The sequence below is a fragment of the Acinonyx jubatus genome, chromosome D3, assembly GCF_027475565.1.
Source record: "Acinonyx jubatus isolate Ajub_Pintada_27869175 chromosome D3, VMU_Ajub_asm_v1.0, whole genome shotgun sequence".
NCBI classification, from domain to species: Eukaryota; Metazoa; Chordata; class Mammalia; order Carnivora; family Felidae; genus Acinonyx; species Acinonyx jubatus.
The window spans coordinates 5,057,714-5,076,832 of NC_069392.1; the positions used below are offsets into that span (position 1 = coordinate 5,057,714).

The 19,119-nt window shown below is 59.7% G+C and overlaps 1 protein-coding gene across 4 annotated transcripts in view; it reads right to left on the minus strand.

Annotated features, from left to right (window-relative positions):
• AACS (acetoacetyl-CoA synthetase) overlaps positions 1–19,119 on the minus strand; it is a 52,256-nt gene that overhangs the window by 7,812 nt on the left and 25,325 nt on the right. For all 4 annotated transcript variants that reach the window (XM_027044284.2, XM_027044285.2, XM_053206759.1 and 1 more), the window contains exons 8-14: positions 18,325–18,472; positions 12,717–12,797; positions 10,035–10,159; positions 7,037–7,101; positions 6,764–6,886; positions 4,036–4,149; positions 1,091–1,216 (exon numbers count right to left, since the gene is read on the minus strand). In XM_027044284.2, coding sequence (XP_026900085.1) covers positions 1,091–1,216; positions 4,036–4,149; positions 6,764–6,886; positions 7,037–7,101; positions 10,035–10,159; positions 12,717–12,797; positions 18,325–18,472 — 782 coding nt within the window. The remainder of the gene's footprint in view (positions 1–1,090; positions 1,217–4,035; positions 4,150–6,763; positions 6,887–7,036; positions 7,102–10,034; positions 10,160–12,716; positions 12,798–18,324; positions 18,473–19,119) is intronic.

Here is a 19,119-nt window from a genome sequence, read left to right on the forward strand (position 1 = left end):
GGACAGACGGTCAGGTTCAACCCGTGTTCACCCGGTCCATGACCAACAGCTTCAGAGTCCCACTGTCTTCACTGCCTTCCTCTGTGCATACTGGTTCCTATACTGCACCTACTCGCAGGAAGTACTTGAGGCATCTACTTACAAAACTGACTATTATGATGAGATTCTTTAAGGAGAATCAAATTCTGTCCTGCGGATAAGCGGAATCCTATGATCAAGCAATGATTTCCAGTCCGATTCTCCGGGCAGCCAAGGCAAAAATGGAAACGCAACGGCGACTCCCGAGTGGGAGGTGTGGAGCCAGGACGGTGGTCCTACGCAGGCTGTGCAAACACGCAAGGCCAAGCGGGAAATGGGAGAGGTCCACGGCAAATTCTGCCACCAACGGTCACCTGCCCTTCTCAGACCGTCCACACGTGGTTAATGCAAAATCGGGTCACTTTCTAGACACCGAAGCAAGTACTTGGACTAAACCGCTCTGGGACAGAGGGCTTGCTGAACTGCGAATGGCGCAGCTGCGGGAGCTCAGCGGTGCTCCTGAGACAAGGTGGGGGGGGCAGGAAGCAGAGCTCTAAGTAAAACACCTCCGGGCTCTGGGACAAGGCGCCGCTCAGAAGACGAACCGAGAGGGCGTCAGGCTGCGCCAGAGTGACCAGCGGGTTGTAAACCTCCCCACTGTCCAGCCCCTCGGTGAGGACCGGGTGAGGGTGCGTGGGGCAGGAAGGAAGAGTCCGGGCCAGAATCCGCTTGCACACGCCCTCCCCCCCGAACGGGCCGCACAGTCCTGAGTAAGCGCGCGCGTCCGCTGCCCTCCCGCGGGCAAACCACTGGCTCGTGCCGGCTCCCGGCAGCAGCGACCGGGGCGCAGGGGCTCTGCGCACCCGGGCCGGTTAAGGGTAAGTTAAACCCGGACGCCGGTTTCCCGTGACGGCTTCGAGCTGAAGGTGACAAGAATCTGAGCAGACGCTCACCATCGCCCCTCTGGCGGAAGGGGCTGTGAGCCGCTCCCCACGCGCGGGCGGAGGGGGCACATCCAGAAGCGGAGCCCGCGGGCCCGGCCAGGCCGAGTCTGCACCCGCAGCCCACGTACCTGGGAACCTGGAGAAATAGGCCTTCCTGTACTTGCTCCCGTTCTCATCGTTCCAGAAGTGGGTGGGCTGGCAGGGGATCGGCTTGGTGCACACCAGCTCCCCGCTCTCTCCCCACACCGCCTTTCCTGGTTTGGGAAGAATGCAAAATAACCTCAGCACCCACGGCAGCCACGCCCCCTGGGCTTCTCCCCGCCCCCTCGCTAGCCACCCCGTACGCGCCGCGCGGTGCGTGGGACCCACGTGAAGGCACAGCGCGCCCCTGGTCACGTCAGCGCCCCCGGAAGCCGCGCTCACTCCTCCCCTGAAGACCTTCCCTCCCGGCGCGTTCCCCCCCACCTCTCTTCGATAGGTGATTTGTTTTCCCACACGGGGGTCAATACTTTCACTCCACCGACACTGTCCTGTGTTTCCGAACCACGTAAACGGCCTCACGCGGCGCGTATCCAGCGCCGCTCCCAGTGTGGCACCGGGGGGACTCACTCATCTACTACGTAGTGTTCCAATCGGGTCGTTCGGGGCTTGTGATTTCCCGTGTGCAATCACGAGCATTTATTCCTCCGGAGACGCACCTCTCTGTCGTTCCCAGCTCTGCTCCCTAGCTCACACACACCACGGGGAGCACCCACACGCACACCATGGGGAGCACGAGCACATCACGGGGAGCACGAGCACATCACGGGGAGCACCCACGCCCACCCCAGGGGGAGCACCGACGCCCACACCAGGGGGAGCACACGTGTGCACACCACGGGGAGCACCCACACGCACACCACGGGGAGCACACGCACACCATGGGGAGCACAAGCACATCACAGGGAGCACCCACGCCCACCCCAGGGGGAGCACCGACGCCCACACCAGGGGGAGCACACGTGTGCACACCACGGGGAGCACCCACACGCACACCACGGGGAGCACACGCACACCATGGGGAGCACAAGCACATCACAGGGAGCACCCACGCCCACCCCAGGGGGAGCACCGACACCCACACCAGGGGGAGCACTCGTGTGCACACCACGGGGAGCACCCCACGCACACCATGGGGAGCACGAACACATCAAGGGGAGCACCCACGCCCACCCCAGGGGGAGCATCGGTGCCCACACCAGTGAGAGCACTCGTGTGCACACCACGCAGAGCACCCACACGCACACCATGGGGAGCACGCGCACATCACAGGGAGCACCCGCGCCCACCCCAGGGGGAGTACCTGTACCCACACCAGGGGGAGCACTCGCGTGCACACCACGCGGAGCACTCGCACGCACCCCGGGGGGAGCACCCGCGCTCACACCACGGGGAGCACCCGCGTGCACACCACGGGGAGCACCTGCACATACCCCAGGGGGAGCATCTACACGCACACTACGGGGAGCACCTGCGCCCACACCAGGGGGAGCACCCGTGCACACCCCAGGGGGAGCACCTACGCCCACAATACTGAGAGCACTCGTGTGCACACCACGCGGAGCACCCACAGGCACACCATGGGGAGCACACACACATCAAGGGGAGCACCCGCGCCCACACCAGGGCAAGCACCCGCGCACACACTATGGGGAGCACCTACACGCACCAGGGGGAGCCCCCGCACGCACACCACGGGGGGCACCTGCGCACACACCACGGGGAGCACCCTCACACAGGTCTCCTTGCTCACAGGTGCAAATGCTTCTCCAGGGGTAGAATTCCGGCATCACGGGGTACCCACCTTCACCCTCTCTCTCTATCACCACATTGTGAGCTCAACAGGTGGCACTGAGGCACACGTGCTGCCACAAGGGCAGCCTGGATTCCAGCCCCAGGCACAGCACAGGCCATGGAGGCCACGGAGACAGGGCCAGACCGCGTCCCTCCCACTCCCACTGAGTGGGCCTGTGGAAAGCCGGCTGGTGCCCGTCTATCCAGCACCTTCCACAGTGCAGCAGGGCGGGACTTGCACTGAGAAGCCATCACCCCCCATGCATCCACGGAGGCTCCCGGGTTATCGCGTGTCCATCACCTCGCCTAGCTCATGTCACCCCACCGAAGCCCCGAGACAGAAGACGGGCAGACAGATAACCGTGTGCCTCTGGAAGCGTCGGTTTCTCTCTGCCAGGAGCATCTCCTCCCGAGCAGGCTACCGGACGTGGCGGCAGCCAGAGCCAAGAGAAATGGCTGGACGGTGGGGAGGAAAACAGACGTACGGAACCAAGAACTTTTCTGAGCAATGACCCCAGGCAGCACCAGGGAAAAGCCTTCTTCTGAGGATAAGAATGGATTTTCAGAAAGGTCTCTGGCAACACTCTCTGTGAACTTCAGGAGAGACCCTTCCTGCACTCCCCAGGCTCGCAGCCTGGTGTGGCCACGACTGCTGCTGTCTCTCCCTCTCCCTCGTGCAAACAGGAGCTGGCACAACCTCCCCGTGCACTCCGCCAGGTCGAAATAATGGTGGCTGCAGTGCAAATTTGTGCAGTGCACACACCACACGCCAGGCCCTGTTTGGTGCTGGAGACACAAACAGGCTTTGCTGATTTATAGCCAGTGGCTGCTAACAGGCTACAAAGCAACCCAGAGAGACCAACCCCCAGCTCCCTCACTGGGTCCTCGTCAAGGTCAGGGTGTCGGACTAGCGAGGCAGTACGGCAGCCTCAGCAGCATCTCCGACGTTTGGATGCGGGGGGAACGGCCGCCTTCCTGCTATTCCTGAACACACAGCTCTCCACTGTGATCCGGCCCAACACCGACTTGCCAGGCGGGTAGGCTGAAGGGGGTTGGGGCCGGGCTGGGCGAGAAGCTGCATCACTCTACAGGCGAGAAGCTGCATCACTCTACAGGCGAGAAGCTGCATCACTCTACAGGCGAGCAGGGCCTCCCCACTCCGGGAGGTTCTGCAGAACTGACACCAAGCATCCAGGTCACGCCCGGGCACGGAAAGAAAAGTGGTCAGTGAAGCTGTCACCTTCCTCGTTCCAGGCTTCCACGGCCATGCCCAGGTTCCGGGCCTGAATCTCCCCTCGGTACACAGGAACAGAAAAGTTCTGGCCCATGAAGCAGGAGATGATGTCGGTGCCACCTGCAGACACGACAAAAGGAGATCCACATTCAGAAGACGGGGACAAACGGCCGTGTTTATTATTGGGGAACACCCCGCGAGGGAGACCCCAAAGGACAGCTAGTCCCACTCTTTCTCGAGATGAATACAGAAAAACCCCTGGATGGTTCCGGCTTCTAAAGGAAGAAACGGAATTGCAGCAAACTGCCCGTGTCTGGGGGATTTATTCTGTGACCAAGGCTTCCTGCCGCAGGACGCACAAAATAGATGACCTCTCGTGGTCACCTCGAAGTTCAAGACGCGGGCTCAGGGAAGACGGAAGCTTCGCCCGTTAGATCTGCGGCACGGGCACTGTCTCGCAGACGGTCACGCACAGAGGCCCTTGGCTGGCGTGTGCACGCACGCGGCCGCTGGGAGAGCAGAAACCCCGAGGTCCGTGCAGCGAGGGCCTCCCACACGAGGCGGCGTGGGATGGGAAACACTCCCGTTTCAGGAAGGGACTCGAAAGGGAGTCCAATCCCAAGAGCCACGGAGACAGGAGAGGCAGGAACCCCCGAAGCCGGACCCACCGCTGCCGACAACGGGCCCCCTGCTCCCCTCCCCATGAAAACGAGGATCGCGTTCGTCTCGGCGCCCCGGGCCCCAGGGGGGGGTGCCAGCACGGCCCCCAGATGAGCACCAGATGCTCTCAGGGGACGCCGTGACACACACAGCGCTGGCCCGGCGCCGAGAGGCTCTGAGCCGAAGCGCCCCGCTGTTTGAATGTCACCGAATCGCCCAGCAGTACCGTGGAAATCCACTTCCCGAAGCTTCTACAAACCAGCATTTGGGGCAGGGAACGTGGGTGGCTCAAGGCCCACAACTCTCAGGAGGGTAAGGAGTGGACGTGAGTCTCCCGACACCTGGCTCCCCTCCCAGCGGCCAGAGACCCTCCACGCAGACAACCTGCTCATACAGACAGGAGCTCCTCAACCCTATTCCTGCTTCTCCCGAGGACCGTCTTGTCTCAGGACACATAGCTGTTATGTCTCAGGGCTTCACGGCACCCCACTGAGTGGTACGCGGGCAGCAGACATGTACGGATGTCACCTATCGTGAGGCCAATGACTCCACGAAATAAGGGACCGGAGCCCCGGCGTGCCCACCCAGTCGGCCCCTGGAGATCCCACGCTACAATCCACTCCTCGTGAGGGAAAACTGAGGCCCAGAGGGGAAAGGGAGGTCCCAAGACCACTTTCGGATGTTGGCGGGATCCCTGCTCGCCCCAACGGCCCAAGACCCCCAGCCTCGGGCCAAGGGTCCAGCTGGAAGGAGGAGGGCTGGCGGGGGCGTCCTCAGCCTCAGGCTTCCAGCAAATCAAATGGCGTCTTTTAAAGATGTGCTTTCAGAAGAATACAGTCACCTGAAGATTTTGATGAGCTGCGGGAGAACGAAGCCCAGGTCGCACCGTTAAGGGGGAAACGTGGGACAGCGGGAACCCTACGTCAAATGCCCCCCAACACTGCTGTGCCACCTATGCACAGACAGATGGCCTCTGACAGAAACCGGCACAGGCTTCCTTGGGGAAGGAGGATTGGGGGGGGGGGGGGGGGAGGGGGCGGGGTCACCACCCTATTTCCTTTTGGATTCTGAATATACAAATTATCTTCACACAACTTTATGTTAGGAAAAAAGTAAGGGGAAAAAAAGCCACTTGAAATCCCAACGCCCATACGCACACGCGGGCATCCACGCACCTGCACACGTGCCTTTCTCCAATCTACAAAGGTGACCACGCTTGATAACTCTGGAGTCTGCTTTTCTGAACACATCACAACCCTCTCTCAATTATAGTAAATAAGTTTCCATCTAAATAAAAATCGTCATCGTCTCCCTTCTAACAGCTGCAAAAACGAAGGATGCACCATAAATGATTCCATCAATCCCCTTCCACTGGGCACACAGGTCATTTCCGGCTTTCAATGAACATACGCAACGTTGCAACGACTGTCCTCATACACGGCCAATTCTTAGTATTTACAGATTCTGTAGTTGCAAATTCTCCTACTCGCTAATTTTGTAACCCCAAAGTCAACACTCAGGGTGCTTTCAAGGTCGTCTGAGAACGTGACCCGAGAACCAAGCAGTGAAAATCTCGAGATGCCCAACACGCACATTCCCGGCTGAGGTCCAGCGAGGCAGAGGGCCCTGCCCTCTGGCTCCAGCTCCCGTCACCGCAAGGACCGGAGGGCTGTGAGGGGAGGAGCTCAGGCTCCGGGGCGGCTGCGCTGGGTTTGAATCCCTCCACCGCGCCCGTTAGTGGGGCAGCTCCAGCAAGTCGGTCAACACTCCTGAACCTTGTTTTCCCTCTTGTAAAATAAAGAAAACAGAATCTACCAGAAAAAGCCGTTTCCGGGACATGAGATTGTAACTGACGTGAGACACGTAGGTGCGTTATCTCCCCCAGGAGCCACGGTTCGGCATCTGCCAACTCGGCGACTTTCTCGAACTTGACGACCAGGGACAAGAAGAGCCAACGTGCACAGAGGCGTGTGGGTCAGAGGCTGTGCGTGCTGGGGGGCGACCGGCCCGGTCGTGTCCCGTGTCCTGACTCCTCCAGCACCCCCTCCCCACAAGCACACAGACGGGAGCGTACCTGAGATGGAACCCAGAAGGACGCTGCTCTTAATGCACCTGTAGACATAGTCATAGCTTTCGGCTTTCAGCGGGGAGCCAGTGGACAGGACCGTATGAAGCGTCTGGAGACTGTGGGTTTCCACTAGGGCGAAGGACCATGGAAAGATTAAAACTAAATCCGACACCTGTAGCCTGGCCTGCGTGCAGGAAACAGGTAACGGAGCAGCTCTGAGTTGCCTGGCTGGCAAGACGGGGAACGGGGCAGGTGCTGCGAGAGGCACGCTTTACTCACTTGGCTTCAGGTCTTTCTCTTCGAGCACAGCCAGCCACTTGGCACCCGTTCCAAGGATGGTGATGCTAAGGGCACGGGAGGGAAAGAAAACAAACTCTCGGGCTCCTGCATAGGCCACGCACCGAAGCCTTCTAAAATTAGTGACTCGTTGCTGACAAGTCTGCAAAATCCAAGATACGTCACTTTCCTGGGCTGAACTGATGCTCGCTATTGAGTTCAGGGTGAGTCACGACACTGTGTTTACCGTCGGGGTACAGCAGGGACAGGTCTGCACGCTGACTCTTAACATGCCCAGAACCCTGGGTCCCCGGACCATGAGGCTCCGTGGAAGATAACGAGCCACACGACAACCCACTATCCTCCCGATTACGGGATATTTTCTCTTTTTCGGCCAAAGGAAGCCATAAAATCAAGACCCCTCGGCCGGCCCCACATCGACTTCGCGCTCAGGCCACAAGGGTCTCCTTCCCCGGCACACCTATCTCAGTCCCGCTCAGGGCCTGGGCTCTCGTATTCCCTCTGCCTGAACGTGTCGTGGCCCCTCCCCAGGTCTGGAGGTTCAAGTCCCAGCCCCAGTGCCCTTGCCTCCGAGGGTCTCCCTGACCCCAGGGCACCAGTGGCACTTCTTTGTCTCTCTCCTTCCCCCATTCGGGTGCCAGCCCCTCGAGGACAGGGACCTGTCCACCTCCACCACCGTGCACGCCCCGGGGCCCGGCGGGGGACGCGGCACAGAGCGCACACCCAGATACGCGCAGGTGCGCAAATGATACCGGCAAAGGGCCGTCCAGCAAGTGCACTTTGCAAGGTGAGCTTGTCGGCCCGTCACCAGGCTCCACCGAGAACTCTCGCACTCAGAGACAGGCGACACGGGGTAATCCGGGTGGCTTTGATACAGGCCCAGTTACTGGCGCAGCCCACACAGAAGACCCCAGACTTCTGGCCCCAGCCCACACCCAAGTATTCCCCGAGCCAGACTCCCAGAGCCCAGAAATACACCCCAAATGACGAAGAAAGCCCGTCCTTTGAAAGAATCTCGTCTGTGCCAACACAGCAAGCGCCCAGTCACCAACCGAGGGGGCGAGTCCGTGCGCCGGCACGTTATCAGTCGGCGAGGATTTCATTCCTACGTTTATCGACGTTATTTTAAAAACCAGATGCCCTGAAACGGCCCCACAAGATCCCTGCCGTTCAGCCGCTCGGAAGGGCCGCAGCTCGTGCTACAAACTGGCAGGATCTGACGTGACCACATGCGACTCAGTTTTTAATTTTCGCCTCACCTGACACGCACCCCCCTTTCGATCGCCGCTGGCAGTGGGAGCAGGCGGCGGAGGCCTGAGGCCCTTGCACGCTCCCCTCCCCTCGGCTCCCGCCCGGGCCGTGCAGCCGCACCAGCCTCCGCGAACCCGGTGGGTAGGCTCTCCCGGCCGGGTCCAGGGCGGCCAAGGCCACGTCTCTGGCAACATCTGGGGCACGAGCCAACCAGGGCTCAGGACATGCCTACCACATGGGCCCAGACCACAGACCTGTGAGTGTCAGACCCGCACCTACACGCACACACAGGCACACCCACATATGCACTCACTCTTGCTCACGCACACTTACACACGGTCACTCACCCTTGTGCACACATGCACATAATATACACATGTGCACGTACACAGACACACACACAGAGCTGGGTTTTCCTGGGGCTCTTCATCCTTCAAATTCTTTAGCATCGAACCCCAATAATGCACATTTTCTGACCCCCCCCTCCTGTCACACACACACACACACACACACACACACACACACGCACACACCAGAAAGTGTCCCCACCTGGAGCCTGGTTCACAGGTATTAAGGGTAAAGCTCTTAAAACCATCTACGTTCCCAGAGATTCGATTAACCTTTCGTTGGAAAACAGTCTCATTAGGAAATAACCTTCCTCACCAATATTGGGAGCCAAATGTCAGGATTTAAATATTACCCAGGCCAGGCAAAGCTGTATTTGAAATATTAATGGCCAAGGATGTAAAAACGTTAGTGGCTCCTCTGTTTCCCCACCGTGAACGGATTCAGACTTAAAGTAATGAGCACATTTCAGAGCACGGCTGCTTCCGGGCCCCCAGGGTCTGCTGGTTCTATATTCTCACTCCTGGAACCACGATCATTAGGCCAACAGTGACCACGCAGCACAGTGGTGAGGACACCTCGGTCGGTTACGATTAACTCATTAGCAGAGGAAGCACTCCCACGCGGTCGGTCTCCTGACCATTTCCCACGGAGATGAGGAGGAGGGGAATTAGGAGAGGGGGCCCCGCGTCCTTCCCCATGTTCTGCCTCTGCTCCTCAGGATTCCCGCGTATCACTCAATCAAGGAACGAGCCAGGACCGCACGGAGGACAGACCCCCTCACACAGCGTCTGCGGGAGCATTGTGGAGCAATCTCCTGACGGGCTCGAGGAGACCCAGGGGACAGCAGGCCAGCACCGTGGGACGGCTGGCAAAGGCAGGACTCCCCTCTCGCCATCGGGCCCAGAAGGCCGGCGGTGGGAAGCCCAGACCCTGCGCCCGCCCCCTTCCCGTACACATCCACGCCGTCCCCCGAGCCGCCTGTTTCACACCCCACCTCAGCCTTGAGCTGGAGGAGCCCTGCGTGAGCCAGAACCCTCGCTGGCCCCGTGGCCCTGTCTCCCTTCCTCCTGAGCTTTCCCGCCAGTTCTTGGATTCCAGAGTCCTGGAAACAGGATCACGTTCCCTCTCCTGATATCCTGATTGTTTCAGACCCACTCCTGGCCCTGGGGAGTGGCCCCCCAACTCTACACGAAGACTCCCCATCTCCTTGGTGGGATCCGGTCAGGACTGCCTGCCCCTTCGCACCTTCCTTGGCAACTTCAACCTCCCACACCCCCCCTCGCCCCCCGAGGGGCACCACGCACCCCGGAGAAGGTACCTCCTCTACGGCAGCCGACCGCAGGGTGGCTCTGTGGCCCGGCGTGCTGTCTCAGGTACCTACCCCAGCCGGTCAACCAGGTCCCAGAGCACGTTGGGCGTGGGCACCAAGGGGGAGCCGTCGTACAAGACCAGGGCCGCTCCCGTGGCCAGAGCGGACACCATCCAGTTCCACATCATCCAGCCGACCTGGAACAGAAGGAGCACAGTGCCAACCGAGCGCCGGGCCAGCCGCCCCCGCCTCCACCGTTCGGCTCCTCACGTCCCTAGAAATCCTCCCGAAGCCGAGCCAACGGTTGCTGCGAACCACCCCTCTCAGATGCACGAGGCTTCACCCCGGCAATTTCACGCCAAGAGCTGACTGCGCACATCAGATCCACGCACACACATGCGCTAAGAGGGGTCGAAGAACGTCTACCGCGGCCTTCCCGGGGACAACGGGAGACGGACGGCAGCGAGACGCCCGCCAACGCAAACGTGGTCCCACACGGGCACAAACTACGGAACGCCACACACCGAGTCCGTGAACCCGCGTCCAACGTCTGCACCCAGATGGCCGCCCACTGCGGCCGCCGAGAGGAACCAGGTCTGGGTGGATGCGGACAGGTGTCTGAGACGAGCTGAAGTGTGAAACACGCCAGCAGAGAGCACGCGCATGACCCCATCCACACCCGGGGGGGGGGGGGGGGGGAGTGTGCACAAACCCAGAGGCCCGCGGGGCATGCACGCCGCGTGTGAGAACGACCGCCACGGCTGCCCTGGACCCCGGAGGACGCCGACATCTCACGTGCACTCGGGCGTGCTGTGTGAAAGGGTTCCCACATGCAAGAAGTGCCTTTTCCATTATCTATGTACGAAGTTTAAGGCACAAAGGTGCTGCCAACCAAACCCACGGACAACAGCTTTCCCGTCCACGCGGGGGATCTGTGGGCGGTTCCAGAGCAGGGCAGTCAGAGGGAAGCTCCGGCAGGAATCTGCCCGCACCGAGGGCCAGGAGGACACCCCACCGGCAAGACGGCCTCGCCCGGCACCCCTGCGGCAGATCCCACGGGGGGACCGGGTGGCCACGAGGCGCCCCAGGCCGCCCGCGGGCACAGCCCGGCAGAGAAGCCCAGACGAGGGCTTAGAAGACACGACTGGCACACGGCCTCGGCAAGTCCCCTGCGGCCTGAAACAGCCTCAGTAAGTCCCCTGCCGTCAAGAATCCAGCGGCCCCCAGAGCCCCCCGTCCTTCCCCTCGGCACCACCAGGGTCGCACAAAAATCTCAAGTTAGGTGAGCTGCCTTAATATCCCTAGCTGAGTTTCTTTCACTAAGGAACCCGTCTCCGGAAACCAGCATGGCAGCCCCCGCAGCTCGCGGCCCGGCCGACCCGCTGTCCAAAAAAGCTGCTAAAGGGGCACCTGGGGGGCTCCGTCGGTTCAGCGGCCGACTCCGGCTCAGGTCATGATCTCGCGGTCCGTGAGTTCGAGCCCCGCGTCGGGCTCTGTGCTGACAGCTCGGAGCCTGGAGCCTGTTTCGGATTCTGTGTCTCCCTCTCCCTGACCCTCCCCGGTTCATGCTCTGTCTCTCTCTGCCTCAAAAATAAATAAACGTTAAAAAAAAAAAAAAGCTGCTAAGGTGGGTCACTAAGTGACACAACGCAGGCCTGGCTCCACAGGACAAGCCAACCGCCTGTCCTTCATGGGCAGGACGCTGCCGGGGAAGTGAAAAGCCTCTGGGAGGACCACTCCAGATCAGCCACGTTCCGGGCACTTTCCTCGATGCAAAACCCTGTCATCTGAAACCACGTGGCCCCGGGAGGCCGCTGAGTTGGACGTGGCTGGGGCTGCGGGGGTCTTCGCGCCATTCAAACACGACGCCCCGTCAACCCTGCTGGCTGGGCTTCTGCATGGAAAGGGCCCGGAGGCTGGCACTGCCTGGCGCCACTGGCCCGCCTGTGGGGACGGGGTGAGCAGGGCTCTGGGATACATGCCTGCAGCTGACGGAGACCCAAATCACAGTGAGGAGCGAGGCGACCGAGCATCTAACTGCCCAGCTTCCGGGGCAGCTGGGGCAGGTGCCCTGAGTTCAGCCACAAAACGCACTGGCAAGGACTTGGGGCAGAAAAGAACTTCCGTGAGGGCAGTGGCAGCCAGTGCCTGGGCTTGGCGTGGTGGCTGCCTGAGCCGCACGCCCACTCCCAGGGCAGGGACAGGGGCCTCCTGGCCAGGTTCTGGGCTGGCAGGCGGCTCTGGTCCCCAGGGTGGCCTCTCTCAGGCCCAGCCTGGCCTCCGCACGGACCCCCAGCTGTCACAGCCATTGGGAGAGCCACCTGGAAACACTTCCTATTACCGCCCAAGGCACTTAGTGGCCTCAAACGCCACTGATTTACTATCTCCGAGTTCTGCAGGTCCAAAGTCCAAAGTCAAGGTGTCTGCAGGACCGCATTCCTTCTGGAAACCTCCGGGGAGAATCTCTTTCTCGGCGTCTACCAGCTTCCAAAGGTCACGCACATCCCTTGGCTCCTAAGCCCACTCACTCTGACCTCTGCTTCCCTCGGAACAGCTCCTTCTCTGACACTGACCCGTCCACCTCCCTCTTACAAGGACCCTTGTGCTCCCAGCAGGCCCGCCCGGCTAGCGCAAGTGAAGGCCCCGGCACAAAACCCCCGGCTGAACCGCATCCACCCTGAAGGAAGCAAAGCGAGCGACGGGAGGGACGCAGAGGGCAGGAGGGCACCCCCCGGACACACACACTCGACTCACCGTGGTGTAATACAGGAGGGTGTCACTGCTGTTCATGTTGCCGTGGAGAACGTGTTCCTTCAGGTGCTGGATGAGGGTGCCCTGGGGAGAGGCGGGGGACACGGCGTGAGCGGGGCGCCCCTGCGCAGACAGCACGAGGGCACAGGCGCAGAGCCCCGGGGAGAAGCCGACCTCCCGCCCCTCGCCCGGAGGAAGCAGACCGCCGAGCAAGCCGGCCTGGATGCTCTGCCAGCTGACCCGGGGGTCTCCGGGGGCCGGTGGGGGCAGACTCGGACCGGCCTGTGAGCTCCGGGTACCAGAGAGACGGGGAGCACCGTGGGACCCCAACCCCAGGCAGAAAGCAGGAGAGGCAAAGTCAAAGATACGAGAAAACAGAACAGAAGCCCACGTGGCAACATGCACCTCCAGGGCGGGCGCCAGCCGGGCGGCACTGGGACGCTTCGCAAGCCTCGGACCAGAGCTCACGCGACCCTTGGCCGAGGGAGAGCACGAGGCCCTGCTTGCAGTCCAAAGGCCCAGTCAGACCTCCCGACCTCCACGCCCGGTCCATTATTTCTCTCCGAACGTTTAACGGGCAGGACGTGCACCGGGCCCAGCGCTCCGAGGCACAGGCCACGACAGGCCCCCTCCCCGGCCCCAGGTCTCCGGGCAGCCGCTCCCTGTGTCTATGGCCAGGGACCCTGTAGGTTCCTTCATGCTGGTTTTTTTATCCGGACGCACGGCCCTGCCCTTTGCTTTTTCCACGTAACGTGCCCTGGGGCTCCTTCTCGGGGCACGGAGCTTCCTCGCGTCTGATGTTCAGCTCTGTAATACTCCAGTGCCCACGCCCCCTCGTTCCCAACTTGCTCTGCCCATCCGGCTGTGAGCCGCGGGAAAGGGAGCACCGGGTGGACGGCCGAGCAGGGGCCCTGCACCAGCCCCTTCTCTCTCCCGGCCTCAGTGCTCCCATTCTGCATGGATCTCACACACGATCCCGAGGCCACACGGAGCACTGCCCCTCAGAAGCCCCTGAAGAGGGCTGGCCCCACACTTCACTCTGGTAAGCGGACGGGAGCACCTGGCCGATGTCAGTGGGCCCCCAATGTTTAGGGACTATCGGGGCTGAAGCGAGGACCCCTTATCACGAGCAGCCTTGACGACCGACCCTCTTTGTATCCAAGAGAAGTAAAAATGAGCCAGGAGGGGGAGATGATCCCTCTCGAAGCTCAACGGAAACCCTCCTGCCCAACAAGTTCTCCAGCTCAAGAGTCAGAGCTCCCGTTCCAGAGCGTGTCCAGAGCGGCGCCCCTCGCCAGGCCCTTGAGGAGCAGCAGGGACCTGAGCCACTTGGGGGCCGGGCAGACCGCAGCACAAAGACTTCCGCTGGGTGGGGGGGACAGGTCCTTTCTGAGGGTCCCCAAGGCCACCTGCAGATTCCTGGAGCAGGCCTCCCGTGGCTTTATCGAGCATGCATCACGGGGCTCGGAGACAGCCCCCTACCCCGGGGTCAGGAGCTTCTGTGCAAAGTTCTGTGCACTGTTCTCCCTCGGAGTGGGTGGGCACCTGCTAGGGGCCAACAATCACTTCAGGAACTCTCTCAGTCAGCACAAAACATCCCCACGGCAAATCCACAGACAGGGCCAGGGGCTCCCTGACAACAGCAGCCTGTGGCAAATCCCCCTCCCGTTTACTTAAAATTGGCATTTAGGGGCACCTAGGTGGCTGTCAGTTGAGCATCCGACTCTTGATTTCAGTTCAGGTCATGATCTCACGGTTCGTGAGTTCGAGCCCCACGTCGGGCTCTGTGCTGACAGCTCAGAGCCTGGAGCCTACTTCGGATTCCGTGTCTCCCTCTCTCTCCTTCTGTCCCTCCCCCACTCGTGCTCCCTCTCTTTCAAAAAAAAAAAAAAAGTTAAAAAAAATTCTTTTCAAAAAATAAAATAGGGGCGCCTGGGTGGCTCGGTCGGTTAAGCGTCCGACTTCAGCTCAGGTCATGGTCTCGCAGTTCATGGGTTCAAGCCCCGCGTCAGGCTCTGTCTGACAGCTCAGAGCCTGGAGCCTGTTTCAGATTCTGTGTCTCCCTCTCTCTCTGCCCTGAGCCCCACTCTAGCTCTCTCTCTCTCAAAAATAAACATTAAAAATAAAGAGAGAGGGGCGCCTGGGTGGCTCAGTCAGTTGAGCGGCCGACTCCGGCTCAGGTCATGATCTCGCGGTCCGTGAGTTCGAGCCCCGCGTCGGGCTCTGGGCTGATAGCTCGGAGCCTGGAGCCTGTTTCAGATTCTGTGTCTCCCTCTCTCTCTGCCCCTCCCCCGTTCATGCTCTGTCTCTCTCTGTCTCAAAAATAAATAAACGTTAAAAAAATTTTTAAAAATAAAATAAAATAAAATAAAACAAAACCGGTGTTCAGTTTAGACCTGTATGTTCGCCCCGCGGTCTGCTCCAAGCCTGGCCTGTGTATAACCCCACACGGGCTTGCTGGGGCCTGTCCTCCTCCTCTCAGGTGGCACAAAACACGCCAGGCTTTGCTTCCCACTCGAGAATCTCTCTGAATGAATCTTAATTCACAGCAACGGTTCTGCTCTTAATTTTTAAATATTTATGGGTGAGTCTGAGGGGAAGGACGAACAACACGACTTCGTGCGTCTCAACCAGGAAGAGGAATTTAATATCACAGGAAGAAGAGGGAAGCGGCTTTCTGACACCTCTTGTGGACGTAGAAAACACAGCCTGCAGAGCAGGCATGGCCCGGCACCCCCGCGCGCCCGGGGCACGGCCAGCGGTCCCCACGCCGCGGCCCTCCGCCCGGCTGCCTCCGAGCCTCCGGCGGAGACAACGCTGACAACAGGCAAGACGCTTCGTCACTTCTCTGGAGATGCGACAGCCCGGCGGAGAGAGAAGGAGTGTAATTTTTCCTGACTTTTCCACACTCTAAATATACCAGGCATGATGATTTTATGAGCAAGCTACATTATATCAAATACATTTTTATGTTCCTCTCCTAAAAAAGTGACATTCGCTATGCAAAAAGCACTAAAAATAAAAACGCAGTGAGACGTTTTGGTTTTTCCTAAAATGTCTGTTGTTTTGCCACGCAGACCCTACCCTTGTCTACAAGGTTTCTAAAAATGCTCCCCTCTATAGCTCGTTAACGGGCCTGTGACCAGGCCGACCAGGGCTCTCCTCTCCAGGGAGGATGTGATTCCAGCAACCACAGCAAATGACATCTCCCGACTTGATTTAATAAACTAGGAAGGTTTGAACAACAGGGTCAACTCACTCTTACAAAAAGGCGACTCAACTCTGGCCAACGTCACTTCTAGAAATAAAGCCTTGGGCCCCCGGACTCCCCCCTCCCTCCTGCCCTGTGGTTTCCTGCGAAGTCACCAGGGGCTCTCGGTGTTCATCTGGAGGCTCTACGTCATAACCTGCGATCAGACCTCCAGCAAATCCAAAACCAGGTAATAATGAAGCCACTGGTAACTGCTTTCCCCATTCTGATGAAAGCACTCTGTGAAAAGCTGCAGAAGGCTTTAAAATGATTCAAATGTAAATGTTCCCTTCGTACAGAAGGGATTCAAACTGCTTCGAGGCAGAGGGAACATCTGTAAAAGCCAAATGCACTAGAAGAGAAACTTTATGTTTAATTTTCAAATACCACCATCTTGTCAAGCAAAGGCTGGAAAGCGGTCTGCAAACAGGACGTTTCTCCTCTCGAATAACCCCCTTCTTCTGAGCAGCGGGAGAAAAGGCGGCCACAACAAGGTTTGACCAAGAGACCGCAGGCTTTTCTCCTCCCCACAGGCCAAGCCAACTGAGGGAGAAGCTAGGAAGAGGACCCAGAGAGAAGCTGTAGAACCGACCAGGCAAGAAGTCCAGGGCTGCGGGAAGGAGCACCAGGCACGCAGCCCCTGTGCCCCCCGAGACCAGCCCAGGAGGAGTCTGAGTTCCAGGAGGGGACCGATTGTGCCAGAGTCAAAAAGAAGCTCTCCCATCAAGGCCAGAGGCGGGGTAGGAGGAGATGAGGCCAGGAGGGCCCACAGTCACAGACAAGGAACTGTACCTCGGGAGAGTGACCCATTTAGATGACCATCATGAAATAAACTGACATCAGGGGCCTCCTGAACATCACTTCCAAAAGGCATCGCCCCAATCTAACCCGCAGGAAAGCTCGACCGAACCCAGACAGCCGTTCTGCCAGACCAGAGGCTGGGAATCCAAAAATGCCAAGGTCATGAAAGGTGAAGGCAGGGGAAGGACACCAGAGGCGCGACAGCAGGCGGCTGCGAAGGATGTCATGGGGAGAGTGGAAGCACCCGAGTGGTGACGGTATCACATCAACACTGACTTTCCTGAACGTCATGACGATACCAGGGTTTTGTGAGAGAACGTTCTCGTTCTCGGGAGGTGTGAGAAGGGCCGGGACTCCCCAATTTGTTCTCGAGGGGTCAGCAAAAAGCTGAAGAATAACAACGTGTGTGTGTGTGTGTGTTCAGAGACAGAGAAGCAAAGCAAGAGTCTTTCAAGGAAGCATTAAGAACGGACGCTGAGGACGTTAACAATATGGCGGAGTCTAGCTGACATGCCCGTTGTGCTCCCTCCCCCTGCACCTGTTCCACGGGCTTGGAACTGTTCCAAGAATGAACAGTTGAAGTCACTAACGTATATGGATAAAATCTCACGCTTAGTGGGAAAGCGTTATTCCAGGTGCTTGAATATGGTTGGACTTTTGAGGAAATAAACAGGAAAATGAGAAGTATGTGTTCTGGGCTGAACTGTGTGTCCCCAGAGCCACACTGTGAGGCCCTAAGGCCCAGGACCTTGGAGGGTGACTCCATTTGGAGACGGGGCCTTGGAACTGGTGGAGAAGGTAGAGAGACCACCGCAGCGGGTCCTAATCCAGTCTGGTGGATTTTTTTACAAAAAGAGGAAATGTGGGCAAAAACGAGCCCCCGGGGACGCCTGCACAGGGCGAAGACCGAGGGAGGACTTCCGAGTGAGACGGCGGCCTCTGCAAGCCAAGGCGACAGGCCTCGGGTCCAGCCCCAGGCCCCTCGGTCTGACTCCAGCCCCGGAACTGTGAGAAAGAAGCACACGTCTCCTGTTCGAGCCGCCAGCCCGTGGTCCTCGGTCACGGCGGCCCAGACGACAACCACAGTGCTGGAGCTGTGCTGGAACAGCTTCCTAACTGCACTTCAGAACGTAACCCAGCGGCTCTCCGTGCCGGACCACAGCCCGCGGTCGGCCCCGTTTCACCACACCACCGAGCGCACACACACACGCACTGTTCTCCCCTGCTCTGCTTCGCCCCTCCTAAAACGGGCGCACAGCGCGGAAGTCAGGGCTCGCCCAGTGCGCGCCCTGCCTCGGACGCACCGCGGGGCCTCCGCACCGGTCACTGTGGTGACGGGCGCCACGGCAGCGCCTGGAACAACAGCGCCTGGAACAGCAGCTCCGGGTGCCTAGGCTCAGTCTCCGATCTCCACGCGGCCCCCCAACTCAAAGGGGGGCCGCGTGCCGCAGTCTCTGGGGAGGGGGCGCGGTCTGGCTGGGGTGGCGGTGTGGGTGCAGAGCCGGACGCCCACCTCCGCCAGCTGAGCCCCCAGGAGAGCACAGACGGTTAGAGACGTACCCCCGCGGAATGCACCATGCACTTGGGCGCTCCGGTCGTGCCCGACGAAAACATGATGAAGAGTGGGTGGCTGAAGGGCAGCTGCTCGAACTCCAGCTGTGGGGCCTGCTCGCCCCTCCCGGTGGCAAGAAAATCGTCCAGAAACACACTGGGGGCAAAACACACAGACGCAAACAGTGAACGTTCCAGAACGCTGGGTTGTATCCCGAGGCCTCCCAGGCTAGACCTGGCCGCTCGCTGCCCTCTACTGCTTCCGTGAAGGATTTCCTGGGAAAACTAACCTTGTTTGCAGAAGACCCACCTAAGGGATCCACGCTAATTGAGGGAAAGCTGACAGAGTGAAAATTCCATGTTGCTTCATTAGCACACTCACAGGGCCCAGGGGGGGGGTCTCGTCTGAGAACCTGCTAAGTGCTTTAGCAAGCATGTGCAGAAGGACCACTCACAAGTAACGCATCCTGTCTGTGTGCAAACTCAGGGGAAGAGCGTGTGACTCCGACACCCGGCCGCCCCAGCAAGGAGCAGGGAGAGGAGACACCAGATTCCCGAGCTTCTGCACAGACGGTGAAGGGCAAGAAGGTGGGGCCAAGATCTGAAAACTACAGTTTCTGAGACAGAAACACTTTCAGGCAGGGGCACCCGGGGGGGGCTCAGTCGGTTAAGCATCTGACTTCGGCTCAGGTCATGATCTCGCAGTTCGTGGGTTTGAGCCCCGCGTTGGGCTCTGGGCTGACAACACGGAACCTGCTTGGGATCCTCTCTCTCTCCCTCTTTCTCCGCCCCTCCCCTGTTCCT